General features: G+C 43.9%; 2 protein-coding genes across 2 annotated transcripts; both read left to right on the top strand.

The window, feature by feature from the left end:
• Positions 1–4,144: 4,144 nt before the first annotated feature.
• LOC308326396 (acidic mammalian chitinase-like) lies at positions 4,145–11,190 on the top strand (the record flags this gene model as incomplete). Its single annotated transcript, XM_080779242.1, has 11 exons — positions 4,145–4,220; positions 4,516–4,545; positions 4,640–4,841; positions 5,180–5,236; positions 5,341–5,482; positions 6,065–6,189; positions 8,043–8,166; positions 8,971–9,156; positions 9,778–9,900; positions 10,550–10,691; positions 11,177–11,190. Exons 1-11 carry the CDS (start codon positions 4,196–4,198, stop codon positions 11,188–11,190), a joined length of 1,170 nt encoding a protein of 389 aa, XP_080635368.1. The 5' UTR covers positions 4,145–4,195.
• A 3,106-nt stretch (positions 11,191–14,296) lies between these two features.
• On the top strand, positions 14,297–20,632 carry LOC308326388 (acidic mammalian chitinase-like; the record flags this gene model as incomplete). Its single annotated transcript, XM_080779229.1, has 10 exons — positions 14,297–14,321; positions 14,743–14,944; positions 15,281–15,337; positions 15,442–15,592; positions 16,175–16,299; positions 18,153–18,276; positions 18,687–18,845; positions 19,352–19,474; positions 19,990–20,131; positions 20,619–20,632. The coding sequence occupies 10 exons, from the start codon at positions 14,297–14,299 to the stop codon at positions 20,630–20,632; spliced, it is 1,122 nt and encodes a 373-aa protein (XP_080635355.1).
• Between the last annotated feature and the right edge of the window lie 6,121 nt (positions 20,633–26,753).

The following is a 26,753-nucleotide window of genomic DNA, read 5'->3' as shown; positions in this document are numbered from 1 at the left end:
AGATTTACAATACCCAACCCCATTTGGACAACATGAAACATAAAAAATTCAAAGATCCCAACACAAAACACCAAAAATAATACAAGACAGACAATAACCCAAACACCTAGTACCACATGAAGCATGCAAAATTCAAAGACACAACACAAAACACCAAAAATAATACAAGATTTACAATACCCAACCCCATTTGGACAACATGAAACATAAAAAATTCAAAGATCCCAACACAAAACACCAAAAATAATACAAGACAGACAATAACCCAAACACCTAGTACCACATGAAGCATGCAAAATTCAAAGACACAACCCAAAACACAAAAAATAATACAAGATTTACAATACCCAACCCCATTTGGACAACATGAAACATAAAAAATTCAAAGATCCCAACACAAAACACCAAAAATAATACAAGACAGACAATAAACCATACCCATTATTACACCTGAACCCTCTCAAAGACCATCGGTAGCCCCCGGACTATTGCTTGAAAACATTTGCACTAGGTGACTGAAATCAGGGCATAAATGGTATTGCAGTTGTAAATATGTATATAGAAATTGACCACTAGGGGGATATCCTTGACTTACACAAGAATTACATTCAAGGACCCTTGGTGGTCCCCAGACCAATGATTGAAGAACATTTCCCTAGATGACTGAGATCACATCAGGGCATAAATGGTATTGCAGTGTAAATATTTATATAGAGATTGAACACTAGGGGGGTATCATTGATTTTCACAAGAATTACATTCAAGGACCATTGGTGGTCCCCAGACCATTGATTGAAAAACATTGCCCTATATGACTGAGATCACATCAGGGCATAAATGGTATTGCAGTGTAAATATTTATATATAGAGATTGACCACTAGGTGGAATCACACACCCCCTGTCAATGTATGTAAGGAATTTAAGGAATCCATGGAATTTAAATACTAACTTGATTAATTTATGCATACAATTCACTTCAAAGATAAGGACCCTAACCCTAACCCTAACCCTAACCCTGTTTACTACTGGCACCTGGTTAGAACCCATCCCCCCACCCCACCTCTGTGTTTATCTAATTTGCATGTCTGGCACCTAGCATTCCACAAAGAGGGGGGACCCCATCCCCCCACCCCACCCCCGCGCTTTCATTTAATTTGCATGTCGCACCTGGCACCTGGTTAGAGTGGGAGCCCATCCCCCCACCTCAGCCCCAGTGACAAACAAACAAATTTACATTTGTTTGTTTTTCACACCTTCGAGTCAGCATCTCTGCTGGCTTTTGGGGAGGCATGGCACAAGGAGAAGCAGGGAGAGAGAGAGATGAGATCAGCTAATCACACACACATCATGCATTTTATAAATAACTATCATTAGTTTTTATTATTATTTAATTATAAACTATTATATGCTAATTATATTTATGGATATTTATATTTATGGATATTTTATTATTTATGATTATGTTAATTATATCTATGGAATTCAAGGAATGTAATAACTAATTTGCATAATTAATTATGCAAATTATGCATTAAATTGCTCACTAGCGCCACCAGTGGCCAAAAAAGGTACCGAACAGACACCATACTATACTACTGAGGATGCTGTAGTCAGTATAACTCACTTAATTACACCTTACAGGGCTGGGCACAGCACGGAGGATGCTGTAGTCAGTATAACTCACTTAATTAGCAAGCACTTGGAGGAGCCAAAGGCGTATGCTCGTGTCCTTTTTGCAGACTTCAGTTCTGCTTTTGATACTGTAAGCCCTATATGTTACTTGTCAAATAGCTAAATGACATGAATGTAAATCCAGGTAAAGGTGAACTCAGTACTCTCAAGCTCCAAATTGTGTAGCACAGGTGTGCCACAAGGGGGGGTGAGTTCACCATTTATTTTCACTGCCTACACAAATGATTGCAGAAGCAGCCAGCCTAACAACTTAATCTTGAAATTTTCTGATGACACTGTAATAGTCAGCCTGTTGAGGGGTGTTGAACACCCGGTGGGTTATATCAGTGAGATCAATAACTTTAAAGACTGGTGTGATAATAGCCACCTTATGTTAAACACCACAAAAACCAAAGAGATGATCTTCGATCCAAAAGGTGTCCACATCCATGACCCAGTGGTCATGGGGGGCACGCAAATTGAGCAGGTTGTATCATACAAGTACCTGGGGATCCAAATGGACAACCAGCTCAAATGGAACGTCCATGTGGACTATCTGTGTGCCAAACTGGCACAACGCTTGCACTTTCTCCGCAGGCTCAGGCTCTTTGGTGTGAGCAAGGGAGTCATGTCAACCTTCTATGATGCAGTGCTAGGTAGCATTATTAGATATGGCACGACAGCTTGGTTTGGGACACTCTCTGTCCAGCTCAAATCTAGAATAGCTAAAATGGAAAAAACAGCCATGAAGGTAATTGGTAGGAAAGATTCTCCATCTCTTCAGACAATCTTTGAGAAAACGGTGCTCAGTCTGTCTAATAGAGTGTTGTCTGATCCTTCATCCTTCACATATATTATCTTCAGAGTATGAGCCGTTGCCCTCTGGTAGACGCTACAGAGCGTGTCGTTGCAAGAGCAACCGCTTCAAACTTTATTTTCTTCCCACAATTTTTCTACTAAACAACCGCCACATAGTTCATAGTTCTTAGTGGGGAAGGGACTTCTGACCTTCATCAGTTATTTATTGCACTTTTGTGATTGTGATACTATAAACTGTGAATACTCTAGCACTTCTTTAATATTATACCTTCTCTTATTGCAATTTGCACTTCTCTTGTGATACTCTTGTGACTTTACTTTGCTGCTACTGTGTATTGTCTTGTGTGTATTGTCTGTCTGTTTTAAAAAGCGTTGATGTATGTACTAATGCACTTTTGCCCAAGACAAATTTCCCCTCACGGGACAATAAAGTATATCTCATCATCTCATCTCATCATGATACTGACATATTTACATTAAACTGACCATTATACTGACCATGATACTGACCATGTCACTGACTTGATACTGACATGATACTGACCATGATACCACAGCCAATCCCTGGTCAATCACCACAGTATAAATACACCTGCGATCTCTCAACCAAGTTGTTTGTTCTGCTCCACGACAGACCAAGCATGGGTTTTGAGTACAGCTGCACTTGTAGATTGGCTATTTTCGCTATTCTTCAAATTTGCCATCCTCCTCCACCCCGACCTCCACCGTGCGTGCGTGCGTGTGTGTGTGTGTGTGTTGCTTATCTTTTCTTATCATCCAGATAAAAAGAACATGAAACAAAAGATTGACTACATTTGTGTTAATGTGCATCAGTAGCCTTTCCATGTCTACTTTAGTCCAATGTATAGTTATTCTCCACTGTAAGACAGGACAGACACTTTACTGTTCCTTTGGTTAGTATTGAATTTGGTAAACATTCCTTTTCTTTTAAAGCCCCCACTGTTACTTTCTTATCATGTTTCATGATAAATGCTTTTTATGTGATTGTATTCCCATGCTTTTTTGTTCTTGCTTAATGTAAGTCGCTCTGGATTAAGAGCGTCTGCTAAATGCCTAAATTGTAAATTGTATCTGTAAATATGTCATATGTTTTTTTCTTTATTTCTTTATTTTATTTTGTATTACTATTATCATTTTATTTTTGCACTCACTGTATAGGACGTAGCGTTTTCATAATGTGTTCTATAATTGGATTCAATGCCATAATGTGGTCTGCAATGTTTAGTGTTTTGTCTCGTCCATGTATGTTGTATGTAATTTGTTTTGTTTGATTGTTTACATGTACAATAATGATTGTGACATGTATCTGTGTTGGGAGCCCCTCGAAAACGAGATAGTACATCTCAAAGGGTCTTTTTTCCTAATCAAGAAACTTGAATCATCATCTTTCACACATTTTGCACATGAAGCCTTGTAAAAGTGCGTGCGGTGGAATGTGTACAAACCTGTATAACCTTCATTTGACTTCTAATTGTCTGCAAATCATATCATTGTTGAATAACACTTGAAAGTTATCGGCACAATTAACAACGCCAGTGGAAAACAGAAAAGGGCAATTAACTCCTGACCAAACAAATGATTTATCAGAATAACGAAGCCAGATCAAACATGTTTTACAGATATGGAGAGACATAGAAGGTATATAAGAGGCTTCTGGCCGTCAGTTAGTTGTACAGACGCACCATGGGCAAGCTTCTCATCTGCGTTGGTAAGTCGAGAAATTGCTGTTGAGGAAAACATTTTTCTGTGCAGAGCAGCAGAGGAAATGAACTGTATCTTTAGATTTACTATGAAACGGATATACTTTTCTGTTCTAAATAGTTGTTTAACAGTATGATTCATATAACTGATGATTATAATAATTTGTAGAAGGATTTATGTGTCATATATAGATTAATAACCGGAGGATAAATCTTAGTGCTTGTCCTTACTGACCCAACCACCACTCCTTATTTTCCACTTTCTCTGGATCTCTCTCTCTCTCTCTCTCTCTCTCTCTGCAGGACTGGCTCTCCTGCTGCACGTGCAGCTAGGTAAGACTTGGTCCACTTGGTGTGTTACTCTCAAACGGCAAAAAAACTAAAACAACAACAAGCCCTTATTTTGTCACTCGTCCCTTAATTGCAGGATCCTCCTACATCCTCTCATGTTACTTCACCAACTGGGGACAGTACAGTCCCGGTGCTGGGAAGTACATGGTCACCGACATCGACCCGTGTCTCTGTGACCATATAGTCTATGCCTTCGCTGGAATAGACAACAACAGGATCACGACCACTGAGTGGAACGATTATGAACTCTATATGCATCTCCGGGCTCTCAAGAAGCAGTGAGCACACACACACACACACACACATTCTGAAACATATTTTTTATCATGCACATGATCACAAAGTCTAAGGCTGCAGCCTCCTCTGAGCTGCAGCCTCCTGGCTGCTGTTGTGGGAAGATACATGCTTTTATCAAGCCATAAAATGTGCATGTCATTTTTAGATTTGAACCACTTTAACCATTAGTTCATCCTTTGGCTGTTCAAAAATGGCAGATATACAACCTCGTATAGCGTGTCACTTCTATCTATTCTACATCTATTCTATCCTACATATCAGGCTGACACAAAGGTGTGAGGACTCAAAGTGATTTACATTTTTGTTTTGTTTTGTCCAGGAACGGCGCTCTGAAGACCCTGCTGGCCGTTGGTGGATATACCGTAGGAACTTTGCCGTGAGTATTAAACATGAAACCTCAGATACTGTAAAGCCACTCTTTCTTTGACTCTTTTGGATGAATCTCTCTCTCCCTCCCCCTCTCCCTCTCCCTCCCCCCAGGTTCACATCCATGGTGTCCAGTCCTTATAACCGTTGGATCTTCATCGAAAGCGTGGTCCTGTTCCTGCGTGATCAAGGCTTTGACGGTCTGGACATCGACTCAAAGGGTGTGGACAAGGCTCTCTTCACCGTCCTGTGTCAGGTCAGCCGTCTATCATGTTACAAGACATAACCACCTTAAAACACTTTTAGTGCCGGAAGTGCATCAAAATAGGAGCTCTGGGGTGCCGGAGTTGTCTGATCGCTTTTACTCTGAAAGCCATGAACCGGAAACACTTTCCTAAAATTTTTAATTTTTTTACGATATATGATCCAAAATGCGTTCATATTTTGCGGAAGAGACGGATGAGGAGCAGAAATGAAGCGCCAGCATATCGATCCATTCAACACCACGGAGAGCGCCCTGGATTAGGAGATACGAGTCATTCTTTCCGCCGCGCTAACATGGGAGTCAATGACAAGCTAATAATTGCACAGAGCGTTAGCATACGGCAAGCGAAAAGCGAAATGCCAAAAGATAAAATAGGAAGAATTCTGAATATTCTTATCTCGCCCTGTATCTTTGAGGGTGCTCTAGGACGGCCACAGACGTCCAAGGCACCTCTCGGTTAGAATCCTTATGACGGCCTGAGGCGTCCTATGTAAAAATTGTGTTTTAATGGCACCTTAAAATGTTGGAAATTTGTGGAAATCTTTCTCTTCACCACCTCCTGTCTCTCTGCAGGAGCTGTTGGCTGCCTTCAAGCTTGAAGGTCAGCGGACCAACCGTCCTCGTCTGATGCTCACCGCTGCCGTCTCTGCCGACAAGGGAGTGATCGACGCTGGATACGAAGTTTCCCAGCTCGGAGCGTCAGTATAGATAACACACAAACATACAAACAAGTATTTGGCTGCATGGGCATTATAGGCTATATGAGTATTTGTGTCTGTTGAGCTCCTACAATTTTCAAATGCTTCCGTCATACAGTCTGGTGCAACGAAAGCTCTGAATATGATGCGACGCCTCCTTCCCCGCTGATACGATTCGTTTTTACAGTCGCTCAGAATCAGAAATGAATCTTCACTGAAATGACAATTTAATAAATAATAATAATAATAATAATAAAACTTTATTTGTATAGCACCTTTCATGACATGAAATGCAGCTCAAAGTGCTTTACAGAGAAATGGAGGATAAAAGAAAAGCAAGGCAACAACATTAAAAACAAGCAGTAATGCAATACAGTGAGGACATGAATAACAAAAATAAAAAATAAAAGATCAATTAAAAGCAATGTTGTAGAAGTGGGTCTTGAGCTGAGCTTTAAAAATGTCTACAGAGGCTGCCTGACGAAGGTACAGTGGGAGCTTGTTCCATGCCGACGGCCCGTAGAAGCAAAAAGCTGCTTCCCCGTATTTTTTTGTTGCCATTTTTTTTGGCAAAGCGAGCAGGCCAGCAGTGGAAGACCTTAGGGGGCGGTTTGGGACATATTTAGGCAGGCAGTCATGTAGGTAGGAAGGTGCGAGACCATTGAGAGCTTTATAGACAAGTAAAATAATTTTAAAATCAATCCTAAAAACAACCGGAAGCCAGTGCAGTGATGCCAAAACTGGAGTAATATGTTCTCTCATCTTAGTTCTAGTTAAAACTCTGGCTGCTGCATTTTGGACAAGTTGTATTCTGTCAGTTGTTTTCTTAGGCAGTCCTGAAAAAAGTGCATTGCAGTAGTCAAGCCGAGAAAAAACAAAGGCGTGGATTAGCGTTTTTGCATCGTCCAAGGACAAATAGGCTCTGATTCGTGCAATATTTCTAAGGTGAAAAAAGGCAATCTTGGTAACATGATTAATGTGTGAATTGAAATTCAATTCAGAATCAATAATAACCCCCAGGTTCTTTACTTTACTGTTACTTTCTACAGTCAGGTTACCAAGTCTGCTTATTATTGATTCTTTCTGCTCACTAGAACCGATTATGAGAACTTCTGTCTTATCCTCGTTTAGCTTGAGAAAGTTCTCACTCATCCAACATTTGATGCTAGACAGACAGGTCAACAGCGGGTCTAAAGCACAGGGATCATCTGGAGCCACAGAAAGATAAAGTTGGGTATCATCAGCATAGAAATGAAAATTGACTCCGTGATTGGTAATGAGTTCGCCCAATGGCAGTATGTACAAAGAGAAAAGCAGAGGGCCAAGAATCGAGCCCTGTGGAATACCAGAGCTGATGTCGTGTTTGTCTGAGTCAAACTCGGCTAGATTGACAAAGTAACTTCTGTTTGATAGGAAGGAGGAAAACCAGGACAGGGCCGTACCAGACAGGCCTATCCAGTGCTCCAGACGCTGTATTAAAATTGAATGATCAATCGTGTCAAATGCAGCCGTTAGATCTAGGAGTAGGAGAACAGATACATGTTTCTTGTCAGCAGACACCCTAAGATCATTAATTACTTTTACAAGTGCTGTTTCTGTGCTGTGACCTTTCCTAAAGCCAGATTGGAATTTGTTGTGCACATTATTGTTCTGTAGATGTATGTTGGCAATAGCATCCTTTAAGCAGTTTCCCCAGACAGTGTGCGGTCGGTGCGGGACCTTAAAAAAAGAAAGAAAAAAAAGAAAATGATATCATAGATTTCAGAACAATTGGACCTTCCTGGTTGTCCTATGCACTTTCACTAATATTTTCTTCAAATCCCCCTGACTCCTGTACATCCTTTCATCACCAGTATCCTGGACTACTTCCATGTGATGACCTACGGCTTCCACACCCCCTCGGAGCTCGTTACTGGAGAGAACAGTCCTGTGTGGCAGGGCCCAGCTGACAAGGGTGCCATGATCTACTTAAACGTGGTGAGTGTGGAGGTTCCTCCACATTCAAAATGTGAACACAGTGAACCCCATTCGTTTCTAGAACAGACCCGGACCGCGACAGACCGCTTTGAAGCCACGTTTTCGGCGAAATTAAATCCGATGGCGGCGGGCATCTTCAGAGCAGAATCCCGAGAAACATACCGAATTTCATAATCAACCTCGTCGTCATTAAACCGCAGGTTTATAACTTTATATCAAAATGGACCGGCAGAAGCCAAGCACATACCTCTTTAACCTCTATACCTCGCCCAGGTTGCTATAGGCAACCTTCAGTGTCCCTCCAGGCACAAGGCGAAATGCGCGTTTTTTTATGACACGCAGGTCCCGCATGAATTATTAATTTGACTCACCCGTCCGTCGCAGACATAGCCTACAGTAGAGTTATGCCAACAACAGGACTGGAGACACAGACGCTGAAAGAAAACGCCACTAAAGACCTGAGAAAAACTATTTGAAAATGTTTGGTGTTAACGTTGTCAAACCCCTCACTTATTAGCCTATACAATCCACACACATGCACGCACGCAAGCGCACGCACACACACACACACACACAGTGTGTCACACACACGCACACACTCGCGGGGGCGCTGAAGGAAAGGGATAGGTGCTGCTGGTGGTTATAAAAGATTTCACTCGCTCTGGAGTGTCGGTCATATACCGTCAGAACACAAGGATGGAAGATGGTAGTAGACAACTCACCACTGTGTTCAAGGACAGCACGGGGAAAATAAATGTGTGCTGAAAGGCTGTGCTGTATATTGTTTCCTTGTCCATATTATAGAACTACGCTATGAACTACTGGAAGAACCAGGGCGCCCCAGCTGAGAAGCTGCTGGTTGGTTTCGCCACCTACGGTAACACCTTCAAACTGGCTTCCTCTTCCAACACCGGTATCGGTGCTCCAAGCACTGGACCTGGACCTGCAGGTCAATTCACCGCCACGCCTGGAACCTGGGCCTACTATGAGGTATTTAACTCACCCTGGAACCTGGGCCTACTATGAGGTATTTAACTCACCCTGGAACCTGGGCCTACTATGAGGTATTTAACTCACCCTGGAACCTGGGCCTACTATGAGGTATTTAACTCACCCTGGAACCTGGGCCTACTATGAGGTATTTAACTCACCCTGGAACCTGGGCCTACTATGAGGTATTTAACTCACCCTGGAACCTGGGCCTACTATGAGGTATTTAACTCACCCTGGAACCTGGGCCTACTATGAGGTATTTAACTCACCCTGGAACCTGGGCCTACTATGAGGTATTTAACTCACCTGTCGCCAATTGCCTCTTTTGACGTCTATTTTAATATCAATTGATTACGGTGATCAACTGTGTCCAGTATGCCCTCATAACACTCCGGTAGCGGTCAGCTAAATATCAGATGTTTTGGTGGAAATGTAGGCAAAAGGTGACGTGCATTCAGCAAAACAAACTGCACATAAATAGACTTGTACAGCCATGTCAGAGGCAGAGATTGTACACGTCTCCAGTGCAACAACAAGGTTTTGCGTTCTATATAGAAACTAATACGTACAGTATAGATTTCACATTTGTTTCTAATGGCTTGTCTCTGCTTCATTCAGATCTGCCACTTCCTGAACCAGCAAGGAGTCACAGACGTCTGGGATGTCGCCCAGCAGGTGCCTTACGCCTACAACAGCCAGACCTGGGTTGGATTCGACAACGTTGTCAGCTATCAGGGCAAGGTGCATAGCAGCATTTCACATAATCGCTCAGATTTGTAGACACTACGAGTTACTAGCGCGAGCAGAGCGGCGCAAGTACTGTATTCGGCTGCGTATGTCCGGGATCAGGGAATATGTATTTCTTTGGTGGCGTCTCTCGGCCAATCGGAGCGTACGTTTGCAGCTTGCTGCGTATGTCGGTGGCCCCTCGAACCGATTGGTTTGGGGCTGTGTGTTGGTGGCGTCGTTCGGCCAATCAGGGGTGATGACGTAACTATGTATGTTTATCTAAAAACATGTGTGACATGTGTGGATGACGTAACAGATTTAAGTTATTTATGAGGGAGGAAGTTGACAAGCGTCGGATATAAGTTGCGTGCTCTGCTCGCGCACAAGTAGGCCAAGTAGTTCCTGCTTTTGTCATTTATTTTAACACACTGGTACAGGTTGGCTGGTACACTGTTACAGGTACAGGTTAACTGGTTACTGTTAACTGGTACAGGTTGGCTGGTACACTGTTACAGGTACAGGTTAACTGGTTACTGTTAACTGGTACAGGTTGGCTGATACACTGTTACAGGTACAGGTTAACTGGTTACTGTTAACTGGTACAGGTTGGCTGGTACACTGTTACAGGTACAGGTTAACTGCTTACTGTTAACTGGTACAGGTTGGCTGGCTGAAGAGGAGTGGTTTTGGTGGAGCCATGGTCTGGACTCTTGACATGGACGACTTCAGTGGCAATTTCTGTGGCCAGGGAAAATACCCTCTGATCAACGCCCTCAAGAAGGGCCTGGGAACCGGAGCTTCTGGTAATATGACGCACACACGCGTGCACGCACGCACGCACGCAATACAAACTTCAGATTGATCATGGGGAAAGGTAGCAGAGAGGGGCAGTTTAGTGACAAGAACACACACCCTCAAAACTGTTTAGAGATTGCAACCATACCGTGAGAGTCAGGATTGCTAAATTGGAGTAAAAGACATTCCTGGACCCAGGAAACGGTGCAGCAGAGGGCAAGCAGCATCAAAGCTTGGCTATAGAACCTGCCTGGTTCTATAGCCAAGCTTTGATGCTGCTTGCCCTCTTTGCCTGTTTCTGATGTGAAAGCACAAGTACTTGACCTCTGGCTATGCTCCTACACAAGTCTGATTATTCAGATAATGGATAACAGTCTACAGTATAGTGGGTTATTGGGTTAATTCAGCGGTGACAATACTACGTAGGCCTATTTCTAGTACAGAGTTCCATCTCTTGAGACATAATCCTCTTCTTCCTTCTCGTGTCATGCAGGCTGCAGTGCTTAGAGCTGGCTGAGATGGTCCAAGACCACGACGCAGGCCCATGTGCGTGGTGGGAAGGACCTGCTCCGTAACAGTTCTGTCTACTGATCACTGATGGAAATACTACTGTACAATTCAAAACACCTGTCCAAGTTATTACTGGGATCCGATTGTTTTTACTTCCGTTACTTTCTTCAGTTCTTGATAATAATAATAAACATGTAAGAAAACAAGAAATGAAGATCACTTATTAACACTTAATTTTCTAAGTAAGTATCTATACGTCATTTGTCAGCCGATCGCCGTTTGCGGATGACGTATCTATACGCAAATATAACTTTTTTTATTGAATACTTTAGTTCATCTTTGTTTGCGCCCGGACAATATATAAAGTAGCCCCGATCGCATCTTCAATTGATCCGGGGAGGTGATCCGCAGCTGCGCGACATGAGACTAATTACTTAGAGCGACAGAGAGAGAGAGAGGAGCGTGTATGTGTACATGTGTGCGTGTGTATGTCAATTTTACAAAGGTGCAGGCAATCAGAAATCAGCAGAGAGTGAGCAATGTTTGCGCTACTCTATGCTGAAGTGGACTCAGACCCAGACTTTTTTTTCCCTCGCTGGAAAGAAAAAGGTCTGGGTTTCCGAGGCTACATTTCACCCAACACCACAACACTCCATTCCCCCCAGCTCCCCTCCTGTTTCTACATGGTTTCTCCCGAGGAGGAGGATGGGGGGGGGGGTCTGTCTCTCTCTCGTTCTCGGAAAAGTATTCAGTGATGCTTGCGGAACTCGACTTTGTCTCGTTCCTTACCGCATCACTGTCGTGGCAATAATCACGTTAAACAACACCCTCTCGTGTAATATTGCTTAAGTCTTAAACAGGCCAGACACGATGTACTCTGAGGTTATCAATAATTCTACCACAGGTCGTTTCGAGGAAGCAATCTGATTGGTTGAAACAGCCTTCTAGCCGGTGGTTACTCAATGTCTGCCAACGACCTAATTGACCTCTTTTTTAGCAACTCCCACAGCGCCAACGACGTCTTTATCGTCTTTTTCAGACGGGTATAACATTGGACCAAAAAAAATGAAAATTTAAATTAAATAAAAAAATGTATAGAGACTGGCGCTTAGGGACTTTTTGGCACTTCTTAAAAGCGATGAATGAGTTAAACCAGCACTGTTCACCACCTAATCAAAACAAAGAATTCAGCTGCTCTGTTCTCCCAGAGTGCTAGCAAACTCGGTGGCTAGGCTAGCTAGTTTATTGGGACATTTGTGGTCGTAGTGACGACATCTGTCATTAAAAAAAATATTCTTTCAGCGATTTTCTTTGTTTTAAGGGTGGTTCTGGTAGAATTGCAATATTACACTCGAGGGTGTGGTTTAACTCAGCATTCAGTGATGCTTGCGGAACTCGACTCCGTCTCGTTCCTGACCGCATCCCTGTCGTGGCAATAATCACGTTAACCCACACCCTCTCGTGTAATATTGCTTAAGTCTTAAACAGGCCAGACACAATGTACTCTGAGGCATCTCCATCTACGAGGCCTGTTCCATTACTATGAATGAACCAGCAGGGAACATTTACTCCATTCCTAAAGTCCTTCTGCCAGCCTCTGTGCACTAGAGTTCTCAGGGTTCTCGGGTGATGAGATGAGAACTCTAGCGCACATGCACACACACCACCACCTGTGCCCCTGCGTGACTGTACCGCCCGTTGAGAAACGTTACTTCTAGAAGTTCAACCTTTTTTAGGTGTTAAAGGTGTGCCCCAGGGGTCAACTTTAGGACCCCTTCTGTTTTCTATTTATTTATGTGAACAATCTGCCATCAATTTTTAGACACAGTTTTTCCCAGCTTTATGCCGATAATAAGGTCATCTACACATAACTCCTTCAACTGTGTTGAAGGAATAAAAGTTAAAGGACTGACCTCATGCTTCCTTCTATGCATGAGGAGTCCAAGCTGCTTCTTTTCATCTGAGTATCCCCGGCCATTTATTCAAAGGCCACGCCCCCATTCACAATCACCTGTATCCACTACACCTGCCTCCTCTCACCACAGCCAATCCCTGGTCAATCACCACAGTATAAATACACCTGCGATCTCTCAACCAAGTTGTTTGTTCTGCTCCACGACAGACCAAGCATGGGTTTTGAGTACAGCTGCACTTGTAGATTGGCTATTTTCGCTATTCTTCAAATTTGCCATCCTCCTCCACCCCAACCTCCACCGTGCGTGCGTGCGTGCGTGCGTGCGTGCGTGCGTGCGTGCGTGTGTGTGTGTGTGTGTGCGTACATGCGTGCATGTGTGTGTTGCTTATCTTTTCTTATCATCCAGATAAAAAGAACATGAAACAAAAGATTGACTACATTTGTGTTAATGTGCATCAGTAGCCTTTCCATGTCTACTTTAGTCCAATGTATAGTTATTCTCCACTGTAAGACAGGACAGACACTTTACTGTTCCTTTGGTTAGTATTGAATTTGGTAAACATTCCTTTTCTTTTAAAGCCCGGCTACAGACTGGAATACTTTACCAGCTAACATTAGATCCATCTCAACATTCCCAGTTTTTAAAAGTGTTACTTTAAAGTTGTATGTTCTTGCTATCGGTAAATATGCCATTATATCACCATGTTTATTTCGTTATTTCATTATTTTATTTTGTATTACTATTATCATTTTATTTTTGCACTCACTGAATAGGACGTAGCGTTTTCATAATGTGTTCTATGATTTGATTAAATGCCGTAATGTGGTCTGCAATGTTTAGTGTTTTGTCTCGTCCATGTATGTTGTATGTCATTTGTTTTGTTTTATTGTAAACTTACATGTACAATAATTAGCCTTGTAAAAGTGCGTGCGGTGGAATGTGTACAAACCTGTATAACCTTCATTTGACTTCTAATTGTCTGCAAATCATATCATTGTTGAATAACACTTGAAAGTTATCGGCACAATTAACAACGCCAGTGGAAAACAGAAAAGGGCAATTAACTCCTGACCAAACAAATGATTTATCAGAATAACGAAGCCAGATCAAACATGTTTTACAGATATGGAGAGACATAGAAGGTATATAAGAGGCTTCTGGCCGTCAGTTAGTTGTACAGACGCACCATGGGCAAGCTTCTCATCTGCGTTGGTAAGTCGAGAAATTGCTGTTGAGGAAAACATTTTTCTGTGCAGAGCAGCAGAGGAAATGAACTGTATCTTTAGATTTACCATGAATCGGATATACTTTTCTGTTCTAAATAGTTGTTTAACAGTATGATTCATATAACTGATGATTATAATAATTTGTAGAAGGATTTATGTGTCATATATAGATTAATAACCGGAGGATAAATCTTAGTGCTTGTCCTTACTGACCCAACCACCACTCCTTATTTTCCACTTTCTCTGGATCTCTCTCTCTCTCTCTCTCTCTCTCTCTCTGCAGGACTGGCTCTCCTGCTGCACGTGCAGCTAGGTAAGACTTGGTCCACTTGGTGTGTTACTCTCAAACGGCAAAAAAACTAAAACAACAACAAGCCCTTATTTTGTCACTCGTCCCTTAATTGCAGGATCCTCCTACATCCTCTCATGTTACTTCACCAACTGGGGACAGTACAGTCCCGGTGCTGGGAAGTACATGGTCACCGACATCGACCCGTGTCTCTGTGACCATATAGTCTATGCCTTCGCTGGAATAGACAACAACAGGATCACGACCACTGAGTGGAACGATTATGAACTCTATATGCATCTCCGGGCTCTCAAGAAGCAGTGAGCACACACACACACACACACATTCTGAAACATATTTTTTATCATGCACATGATCACAAAGTCTAAGGCTGCAGCCTCCTCTGAGCTGCAGCCTCCTGGCTGCTGTTGTGGGAAGATACATGCTTTTATCAAGCCATAAAATGTGCATGTCATTTTTAGATTTGAACCACTTTAACCATTAGTTCATCCTTTGGCTGTTCAAAAATGGCAGATATACAACCTCGTATAGCGTGTCACTTCTATCTATTCTACATCTATTCTATCCTACATATCAGGCTGACACAAAGGTGTGAGGACTCAAAGTGATTTACATTTTTGTTTTGTTTTGTCCAGGAACGGCGCTCTGAAGACCCTGCTGGCCGTTGGTGGATATACCGTAGGAACTTTGCCGTGAGTATTAAACATGAAACCTCAGATACTGTAAAGCCACTCTTTCTTTGACTCTTTTGGATGAATCTCTCTCTCCCTCCCCCTCTCCCTCTCCCTCCCCCCAGGTTCACATCCATGGTGTCCAGTCCTTATAACCGTTGGATCTTCATCGAAAGCGTGGTCCTGTTCCTGCGTAATCAAGGCTTTGACGGTCTGGACATCGACTGGGAGTACCCAAAGGGTGTGGACAAGGCTCTCTTCACCGTCCTGTGTCAGGTCAGCCGTCTATCATGTTACAAGACATAACCACCTTAAAACACTTTTAGTGCCGGAAGTGCATCAAAATAGGAGCTCTGGGGTGCCGGAGTTGTCTGATCGCTTTTACTCTGAAAGCCATGAACCGGAAACACTTTCCTAAAAATTTAAAATTTTTTACGATATATCATCCAAAAAGCGTTCATATTTTGCGGAAGAGACGGATGAGGAGCAGAAATGAAGCGCCAGCATATCGATCCATTCAACACCACGGAGAGCGCCCTGGATTAGGAGATACGAGTCATTCTTTCCGCCGCGCTAACATGGGAGTCAATGACAAGCTAATAATTGCACAGAGCGTTAGCATACGGCAAGCGAAAAGCGAAATGCCAAAAGATAAAATAGGAAGAATTCTGAATATTCTTATCTCGCCCTGTATCTTTGAGGGTGCTCTAGGACGGCCACAGACGTCCAAGGCACCTCTCGGTTAGAATCCTTATGACGGCCTGAGGCGTCCTATGTAAAAATTGTGTTTTAATGGCACCTTAAAATGTTGGAAATTTGTGGAAATCTTTCTCTTCACCACCTCCTGTCTCTCTGCAGGAGCTGTTGGCTGCCTTCAAGCTTGAAGGTCAGCGGACCAACCGTCCTCGTCTGATGCTCACCGCTGCCGTCTCTGCCGACAAGGGAGTGATCGACGCTGGATACGAAGTTTCCCAGCTCGGAGCGTCAGTATAGATAACACACAAACATACAAACAAGTATTTGGCTGCATGGGCATTATAGGCTATATGAGTATTTGTGTCTGTTGAGCTCCTACAATTTTCAAATGCTTCCGTCATACAGTCTGGTGCAACGAAAGCTCTGAATATGATGTGACGCCTCCTTCCCCGCTGATACGATTCGTTTTTACAGTCGCTCAGAATCAGAAATGAATCTTCACTGAAATGACAATTTAATAAATAATAATAATAATAATAATAAAACTTTATTTGTATAGCACCTTTCATGACATGAAATGCAGCTCAAAGTGCTTTACAGAGAAATGGAGGATAAAAGAAAAGCAAGGCAACAACATTAAAAACAAGCAGTAATGCAATACAGTGAGGACATGAATAACAAAAATAAAAAATAAAAGATCAATTAAAAGCAATGTTGTAGAAGTGGGTCTTGAGCTGAGCTTTAAAAATGTCTACAGAGGCTGCCTGACGAAGGTACAGTGGGAGCTTGTTCCATGCCGACGGCCCGTAGAAGCAAAATGCTGCTTCCCCGTATTTTTTAGTTGCCATTTTTTTTGGCAAAGCGAGCAGGCCAGCAGTGGAAGACCTTAGGGGGCGGTTTGGGACATATTTAGGCAGGCAGTCATGTAGGTAGGAAGGTGCGAGACCATTGAGAGCTTTATAGACAAGTAAAATAATTTTAAAATCAATCCTAAAAACAACCGGAAGCCAGTGCAGTGATGCCAAAACTGGAGTAATATGTTCTCTCATCTTAGTTCTAGTTAAAACTCTGGCTGCTGCATTTTGGACAAGTTGTATTCTGTCAGTTGTTTTCTTAGGCAGTCCTGAAAAAAGTGCATTGCAGTAGTCAAGCCGAGAAAAAACAAAGGCGTGGATTAGCGTTTTTGCATCGTCCAAGGACAAATAGGCTCTGATTCGTGCAATATTTCTAAGGTGAAAAAAGGCAATCTTGGTAACATGATTAATGTGTGAATTGAAATTCAATTCAGAATCAATAATAACCCCCAGGTTCTTTACTTTACTGTTACTTTCTACAGTCAGGTTACCAAGTCTGCTTATTATTGATTCTTTCTGCTCACTAGAACCGATTATGAGAACTTCTGTCTTATCCTCGTTTAGCTTGAGAAAGTTCTCACTCATCCAACATTTGATGCTAGACAGACAGGTCAACAGCGGGTCTAAAGCACAGGGATCATCTGGAGCCACAGAAAGATAAAGTTGGGTATCATCAGCATAGAAATGAAAATTGACTCCGTGATTGGTAATGAGTTCGCCCAATGGCAGTATGTACAAAGAGAAAAGCAGAGGGCCAAGAATCGAGCCCTGTGGAATACCAGAGCTGATGTCGTGTTTGTCTGAGTCAAACTCGGCTAGATTGACAAAGTAACTTCTGTTTGATAGGAAGGAGGAAAACCAGGACAGGGCCGTACCAGACAGGCCTATCCAGTGCTCCAGACGCTGTATTAAAATTGAATGATCAATCGTGTCAAATGCAGCCGTTAGATCTAGGAGTAGGAGAACAGATACATGTTTCTTGTCAGCAGACACCCTAAGATCATTAATTACTTTTACAAGTGCTGTTTCTGTGCTGTGACCTTTCCTAAAGCCAGATTGGAATTTGTTGTGCACATTATTGTTCTGTAGATGTATGTTGGCAATAGCATCCTTTAAGCAGTTTCCCCAGACAGTGTGCGGTCGGTGCGGGACCTTAAAAAAAGAAAGAAAAAAAAGAAAATGATATCATAGATTTCAGAACAATTGGACCTTCCTGGTTGTCCTATGCACTTTCACTAATATTTTCTTCAAATCCCCCTGACTCCTGTACATCCTTTCATCACCAGTATCCTGGACTACTTCCATGTGATGACCTACGGCTTCCACACCCCCTCGGAGCTCGTTACTGGAGAGAACAGTCCTGTGTGGCAGGGCCCAGCTGACAAGGGTGCCATGATCTACTTCAACGTGGTGAGTGTGGAGGTTCCTCCACATTCAAAACACAGTGAACCCCATTGGCTTCTAGTACAGACCCGGACCGCGACAGACCGCTTTGAAGCCACGTTTTCGGCGAAATTAAATCCGATGGCGGCGGGCATCTTCAGAGCAGAATCCCGAGAAACATACCGAATTTCATAATTAACCTCGTCGCCATGAAACCGCGGCACCGAGGGTTATCATGGAAGGGATAAGGGATATGTGCTGCTGGACTGCTGGTGGTTATAAAAGATTTCACTCGCTCTGGAGTGTCGGTCAGATACCGTCAGAACAGGATGGAAGATGGTAGTAGACAACTCACCACTGTGTTCAAGGACAGCACGGGGAAAATAAATGTGTGCTGAAAGGCTGTGCTGTATATTGTTTCCTTGTCCATATTATAGAACTACGCTATGAACTACTGGAAGAACCAGGGCGCCCCAGCTGAGAAGCTGCTGGTTGGTTTCGCCACCTACGGTAACACCTTCATACTGGCTTCCTCTTCCAACACCGGTATCGGTGCTCCAAGCACCGCCACGCGTGGACCCTGGGCCTACTATGAGGTATTTAACTCACCCTGGAACCTGGGTCTACTATGAGGTATTTAACTCACCCTGGAACCTGGGCCTACTATGAGGTATTTAACTCACCCTGGAACCTGGGCCTACTATGAGGTATTTAACTCACCCTGGAACCTGGGCCTACTATGAGGTATTTAACTCACCCTGGAACCTGGGCCTACTATGAGGTATTTAACTCACCCTGGAACCTGGGCCTACTATGAGGTATTTAACTCACCCTGGAACCTGGGCCTACTAGTTTTTTTTACTGTACATTTATATTTTATATTTGCTATTTCCGTTAAATATCAGATCTTTTGGTAGAAGGCAAAAGGTGACGTGCATTCACCAAAACAAACTGCACATGAATAGACTTGTACAGCCATGTCAGAGGCAGAGATTGTACACGTCTCCAGTGCAACAACAAGCTTTTGCGTTCTATATAGAAACTAATACGTACAGTATAGATTTCACATTTGTTTCTAATGGCTTGTCTCTGCTTCATTCAGATCTGCCACTTCCTGAACCAGCAAGGAGTCACAGACGTCTGGGATGTCGCCCAGCAGGTGCCTTACGCCTACAACAGCCAGACCTGGGTTGGATTCGACAACGTTGTCAGCTATCAGGGCAAGGTGCATAGCAGCATTTCACATAATCGCTCAGATTTGTAGACACTACTAGTTACTAGCGCGAGCAGAGCGGCGCAAGTACTGTATTCGGCTGCGTATGTCCGGGATCAGGGAATGTGTATTTCTTTGGTGGCGTCTCTCGGCCAATCAGAGCGTAAGTTTGCAGCTTGCTGCGTATGTCGGTGGCCCCTCGAACCGATTGGTTTGGGGCCGTGTGTTGGTGGCGTCACTCGGCCATGACGTAACTATGTATGTTTATCTAAAAACATGTGTGGATGACGTAACAGATTTAAGTTATTCATGAGGGAGGAAGTTGACAAGCGTCAGATATAAGTTGCGTGCTCTGCTCGCGCACAAGTAGGCCATTCATGGCCAACTTGTGTGCGAAGCGCAAGGTGGCAGCTCGATAAGAGTGCATTTCTAGTTCCTGCTTTTGTCATTTATTTTAACGCACTGGTACAGGTTGGCTGGTACACTGTTACAGGTACAGGTTAACTGCTTACTGTTAACTGGTACAGGTTGGCTGGCTGAAGAGGAGTGGTTTTGGTGGAGCCATGGTCTGGACTCTTGACCAGGACGACTTCAGTGGCAATTTCTGTGGCCAGGGAAAATACCCTCTGATCAACGCCCTCAAGAAGGGCCTGGGAACCGGAGCTTCTGGTAATATGACGCACGCACGCGTGCACGCACGCACGCACGCAATACAAACTTCAGATTGATCATGGGGAAAGGTAGCAGAGAGGGGCAGTTTAGTGACAAGAACACACACCCTCAAAACTGTTTAGAGATTGCTACCATACCGCGAGAGTCAGGATTGCTAAATTGGAGTAAAAGATATTCCTGGACCCAGGAAACGGTGCAGCAGAGGGCAAGCAACATCAAAGCTTAGAACCAGGCCGTATGCCTGGTTCTATAGCCAAGCTTTGATGCTGCTTGCCCTCTCTGCCTGTTTCTGATGTGAAAGCACAAGTACTTGACCTCTGGCTATGCTCCTACACAAGTCTGATTATTCAGATAATGGATAACAGTCTACAGTATAGTGGGTTATTGGGTTAATTCAGCGGTGACAATACTACGTAGGCCTATTTCTAGTACAGAGTTCCATCTCTTGAGACATAATCCTCTTCTTCCTCCTCGTGTCATGCAGGCTGCAGTGCTTAGAGCTGGCTGAGATGGTCCAAGACCACGACGCAGGCCCATGTGCGTGGTGGGAAGGACCTGCTCCGTAACAGTTCTGTCTACTGATCACTGATGGAAATACTACTGTACAATTCAAAACACCTGTCCAAGTTATTACTGGGATCCGATTGTTTTTACTTCCGTTACTTTCTTCAGTTCTTGATAATAATAATAAACATGTAAGAAAACAAGAAATGAAGATCACTTATTAACACTTAATTTGCTAAGTAAGTATCTATACGTCATTTGTCAGCCGATCGCCGTTTGCGGATGACGTATCTATACGCAAATATAACTATTTTTATTGAATACTTTAGTTCATCTTTGTTTGCGCCCGGACAATATATAAAGTAGCCCCGATCGCATCTTCAAAGATCCGGGTAGGTGATCCGGAAAAAAGAGGGGGAAAAAAGGCCCCCCCCCCTTCTGAAAAGAGGCGGCGGTCTATGGGCGGGGCCGCTTCCTTTACGTGTAGATGTCAGGGGATCTAAAATGGACGCGCCCATGATCTAGTGTGTGTGAATAGAAGAGTCACATTTCACCCAACACCACAACACTCGATTGTCTCTCTCTCGTTCTCGGAAAAGTATTCAGTGATGCTTGCGGAACTCGACTTTGTCTCGTTCCTGACCGCATCCCCGTCGTGGCAATAATCACGTTAAACAACACCCTCTCGTGTAATATTGCTTAAGTCTTAAACAGGCCAGAAACGATGTTCTCTGAGGTTATCAATAATTCTACCACAGGTCGTTTCGAGGAAGCAATCTGATTGGTTGAAACAGCCTTCTAGCCGGTGGTTAAACCAGCACTGTTCACCACCTAATGAAAACAAAGAATTCAGCTGCTCTGTTCTCCCAGAGCGCTAGCAAACTCGTTGGCTAGGCTAGCTAGTTTATTGGGACATTTGTGGTCGTAGTGACTACATCTGTCAAAGAAAATATTCTTTCAGCGATTTTCTTTGTTTTAAGGGTAACTGGTAGAATTGCAATATTACACTCGAGGGTGTGGGTTAACGTGATTATTGCCACTTCAGTGACGCTTGCGGAACTCGACTCCGTCTCGTTCCTGACCGCATCCCTGTCGTGGCAATAATCACGTTAACCCACACCCTCTCGTGTAATATTGCTTAAGTCTTAAACAGGCCAGACACAATGTACTCTGAGGCATCTCCATCTAGGAGGCCTGTTCCATTACTATGAATGAACCAGCAGGGAACATTTACTCCATTCCTATAGTCCTTCTGCCAGCCTCTGTGGACTAGAGTTCTCAGGGTTCTCGGGTGATGAGATGAGAACTCTAGCGCACACGCACACACCACCACCTGTGCCCCTGCGTGACTGTACCGTCCGTTGAGAAACGTTACTTCTAGAAGTTCAACCTTTTTTAGGTGTTAAAGGTGTGCCCCAGGGGTCAACTTTAGGACCCCTTCTGTTTTCTATTTATTTATGTGAACAATCTGCCATCAATTTTTAGACACAGTTTTTCCCAGCTTTATGCCGATAATAAGGTCATCTACACATAACTCCTTACAATTTACAATTTAGGCATTTAGCAGACGCTCTTAATCCAGAGCGACTTACATTAAGCAAGAACAAAAAAGCATGGGAATACATCACATAAAAACATTTATCATGAAACATGCGTAAGCTAAGAAAGTAACAGTGGAATATCTATAATGAAACTATACATATAAGCTATACATCTATACTACTATGCTATACATATGTACTATGACGTGCTATGACAATAGCACATACAATGCACTTATGCTGTCTACATAACATGCTATAAGTCTGTATCAAATGCTATCTAAGTCTACAGAATTGCTATCTAAGGGGGTGGGGTAAGTGCTATGGGCCATGATGGAGTCTGAAAAGGTGGGTTTTCAGACTACGGCGGAAGATTGGGAGTGATGCTGCAGTTCTGACTGCAATGGGAAGTGCATTCCACAGTTTTGGAGCCAGAAGGGAGAAGAGTTTGGGACGTGTGGAGTGTTGTCCCGGCGTTTTTAGTGAGGGTACTTCCAGCTTCCCTGCGTTGGCTGATCTGAGTGAGCGCGAGGGTTTGTAGGGTTCGATCATACTTGTAAGATATGGGGGAGCCATACCTTTGGTTGCTTTGAATGCCAGCATCAGAGTTTTGTATTCTGTGCGGGCAGCGACCGGGAGCCAGTGGAGGGAACGGAGCAGGGGGGAGACATGTGATAATTTTGGCTGGTTGAAGACCAAGCGAGCTGCGGCATTTTGGATCAGCTGGAGAGGCTTAAGTGCACATGCTGGTAGGCCAGTAAGGAGGGAGTTACAATAGTCAAGTTTTGACAAGACTGTTGTCTGGATTAGGAGCTGGGCTGATTCCTGGGTGAGGAACGGTCTATTTCGTCGTATGTTATAGAGTGTGAACCTACAGGATCGAGTGACAGCTGTGATGTGAGTTTTGAACGAGAGCTGACTGTCCAGGACAACACCAAGATTCCTGGCTGTTGGGACAGACGTTACCAGGGCGTTGTCTACGGAGATAGTTAGCTCCCGCATAGGGCAGGACTTAGCTGGGAAGAAGAGAAGCTCAGTCTTGTCTGGGTTCAGTTTGAGGTGGTTGGAGGACATCCACTGTGAGATGTCAGCCAGGCATGCGGTGATGCGCTCTTCCACCTGAGTGGCAGAGGGGGGGAAGGATAGAAACAGTTGTGTGTCATCGGCGTAGCAGTGATAGGATATATTGTGAGCAGAGATGATAGTGCCAAGGGATTTAGTGTACAGTGAGAAAAGTACACATCCCTGTGGGACCCCAGTTTGGAGGGTTCGGGGGGATGATAACAGACCTTTCCAGGAAACCTGGTAGGTCCAGTCGGTGAGGTAGGAAGAGAACCACTTTAGTGCCGTTCCACTGATGCCTAGATCCGCTAGGGTGTCTAGGAGCAGATGGTGGTTCACTGTGTCAAATGCTGCCGATAGGTCTAGGAGGATCAGTACTGCAGAGTGGGAAGCATGTAGTGCTTCTGTGACTGCCAGCAGGGGAGTTTCTGTGGAGTGGGCCTTCTTAAATCCGGACTGGTTGGGATCCAGCAGGTTGTGCTGTGAGAGATGGAGAGAGAGCTGGTTGGAGACAACACATTCAATGGTTTTAGAAATAAATGAAAGGAGTGATACCGGTCTGTAGTTCTTGACATCTGAGGGGTCAAGAGTTGGTTTCTTGAGGAGTGGTGTTACTCTGGCTGACTTGAGGACAGATGGGACGCAGCCTGAGGTTACTGAGGTGTTGATGATGGAGGTGATGAAGGGGAGCAGATCAGCTGCGATGGTCTGGAAGATTGGAGACGGGACAGGGTCAAGAGGACAGGTGGTAGGTCTAGAGGATGTCACTAGTTGTAGAACCTCGTCTGGGGAAAGAGGAGAGAAGGAGGACATGCATGGTATGTTGGGGTTAGTGTTGGTTGAGTCAGATGCCACTTTATGTGGGAGGGGAGGAAAGGAGCTGCTGATATCATCAACCTTCTTCTCGAAGTAGTTGACAAAAACATCAGCAGTGAGGGATGCAGGTTGAGTGGGGGGAGGGGGTTTAAGGAGGGAGGAGAAAGTGGAGAAGAGCTTCCTTGGGTTAGAAGTACAGGATTGGATTTTGGTGTGGTAGAAAGAGGTTTTAGCAGTGGTTAGTGAGAGGGCGAAGGCAGAGAGGAGTGAGTGAAAGTGGGAAAGGTCATCTGGTAGCTTTGTCTTGTGCCACTTTCTTTCGGCTGCCCTTAGAGGTGTTCGTTCAGATCTGAGAGTTTCAGATAGCCAGGGAGCCGGTGGACATGAGCGAGCTGGCCTGGATGAGAACGGGCAGTGTTGGTCGAATGCAGATGAGATAGAGGAGAGGAAGGATGAGGTTGCAGTGTCAGGTGAGAGGGAGAGGAAGGACTCCAGGGAGGGTAGAGAGGAGAGAATAGAGGATGAGAGGGAGGAGGGGTTTAGGGACTTGAGATTGCGTCGGGAGGTGACGTTCGGAGGGTTAACAGGTTTAGGCGGGAGGGTGGAGAGAGAGAGGGAGAAGGTTATGAAGTGGTGGTCAGACCTAATTAAGGGGGTAACAGAGAGTGTGGAGGGAGAGCAGGCTCTGGAGAACACAAGGTCCAAAACATTACCAGCCTTGTGAGTGGGAGGGGAGGGAGATAGGGAGAGGTCAAATGAGGCCAGAAGGGATGTAACGGGAAGATACTTCTCTGCGGTAGGAAGGTTGAAGTCACCCAGTAGAATCAGAGGGGTGCCATCTTCCGGAAACGAGCTCATCAGAGAGTCTAGTTCTTCCAGGAAGTTCCCGAGAGTTCCTGGAGGGCGATAGAGCACAATGAGGATGAGGGGGACTGGCTGTGATATTGAGATAGCATGAAATTCACATGTGGACAGAGAAAGGTGAGAGAGATTTAAGACACGGAAATTCCATTTGGGGGATGTTAGTAGCCCTGTACCACCCCCTGTACCTGTTTGGCGAGGGGTGTGGGTGAACTTGTGTGAAACAGAGAGGGCGGCGGGAGTTGCAGTGTTATCTGGGGTGATCCAGGTTTCAGTCAGAGCAAGGAAATGCAGAGACTTGAGGGAGGCGTGGCCTGAAATGAATTCAGGCATATTCTTTTTGGTAGCTGCGTGGCAGTTCCATAGGCCTCCATCCACCACAATGTGGTGACTGGGTGAACGAGCTGGATAGATGAGCTTTGAGGGATCTCTGTGACTGGAGAGGTAGTGTCTAGGGCGACATGAGGAGGACAGTATAGGGACGGTGGGAAAGCACATTCTAAACGGGTATAAGGATAATAATAATAATAATAATAATAATAAAGTAATAATAATAATAAAGTACAACTAATAATTATAACATAATAGTAGGAAGTAAGTTGATACAGAACCCCTAGGACGGCCTCCTTCGATGTGTCTGGATGTCCGGGTCTTTGGATTGGACGCTAGGCTATATTTAGTCAGCCTGTGTGATTTTTTCAAAAATAAAGAAAGGAAATGTATAGAAAAGGTTCGGAGTATGTGCTCACTTACTGTGTACCAGAGTGCAGGTTAACAAGCAAATGCAGAGTCAGACCGGTAGTCTCCTTCAACTGTGTTGAAGGAATAAAAGTTAAAGGACTGACCTCATGCTTCCTTCTATGCATGAGGAGTCCAAGCTGCTTCTTTTCATCTGAGTATCCCCGGCCATTTATTGAAAGGCCACGCCCCCATTCACAATCACCTGTATCCACTACACCTGCCTCCTCTCACCACAGCCAATCCCTGGTCAATCACCACAGTATAAATACACCTGCGATCTCTCAACCAAGTTGTTTGTTCTGCTCCACGACAGACCAAGTATGGGTTTTGAGTACAGCTGCACTTGTTGATTGGCTATTTTCGCTATTCCTCAAATTTGCCATCCTCCTCCACCCCAACCTCCACCGTGCGTGCGTGCATGTGTGTGTGTGTGTGTGTGTGTGTGTGTGTGTGCGTACATGCGTGCATGTGTGCATGTGTGTGTGTGTGTTGCTTATCTTTTCTTATCATCCAGATAAAAAGAACATGAAACAAAAGATTGACTACATTTGTGTTAATGTGCATCAGTAGCCTTTCCATGTCTACTTTAGTCCAATGTATAGTTATTCTCCACTGTAAGACAGGACAGACACTTTACTGTTCCTTTGGTTAGTATTGAATTTGGTAAACATTCCTTTTCTTTTAAAGCCCGGCTACAGACTGGAATACTTTACCAGCTAACATTAGATCCATCTCAGCATTCCCAGTTTTTAAAAGTGTTACTTTAAAGTTGTATGTTCTTGCTATCGGTAAATATGCCATTATATCACCATGTTTATTTCGTTATTTCATTATTTTATTTTGTATTACTATTATCATTATTTTATTTTTGCACTCACTGTATAGGACGTAGCATTTTCATAATGTTATATATGATTGGATTCAATGCCATAATGTGGTCTGCAATGTTTAGTGTTTTGTCTTGTCCATGTATGTTGTATGTAATTTGTTTTGTTTCATTGTTTACATGTACAATAATGATTGTGACATGTATCTGTGTTGGGAGCCCCTCGAAAACGAGATAGTACATCTCAAAGGGTCTTTTTTCCTAATCA

Source organism: Protomyctophum bolini (genome assembly GCF_963924005.1).
Source record: "Protomyctophum bolini genome assembly, chromosome: 2".
NCBI classification, from domain to species: Eukaryota; Metazoa; Chordata; class Actinopteri; order Myctophiformes; family Myctophidae; genus Protomyctophum; species Protomyctophum bolini.
Note: the sequence above shows the minus strand (reverse complement) of the source record. Positions and strands in the feature narration are given on the sequence as shown.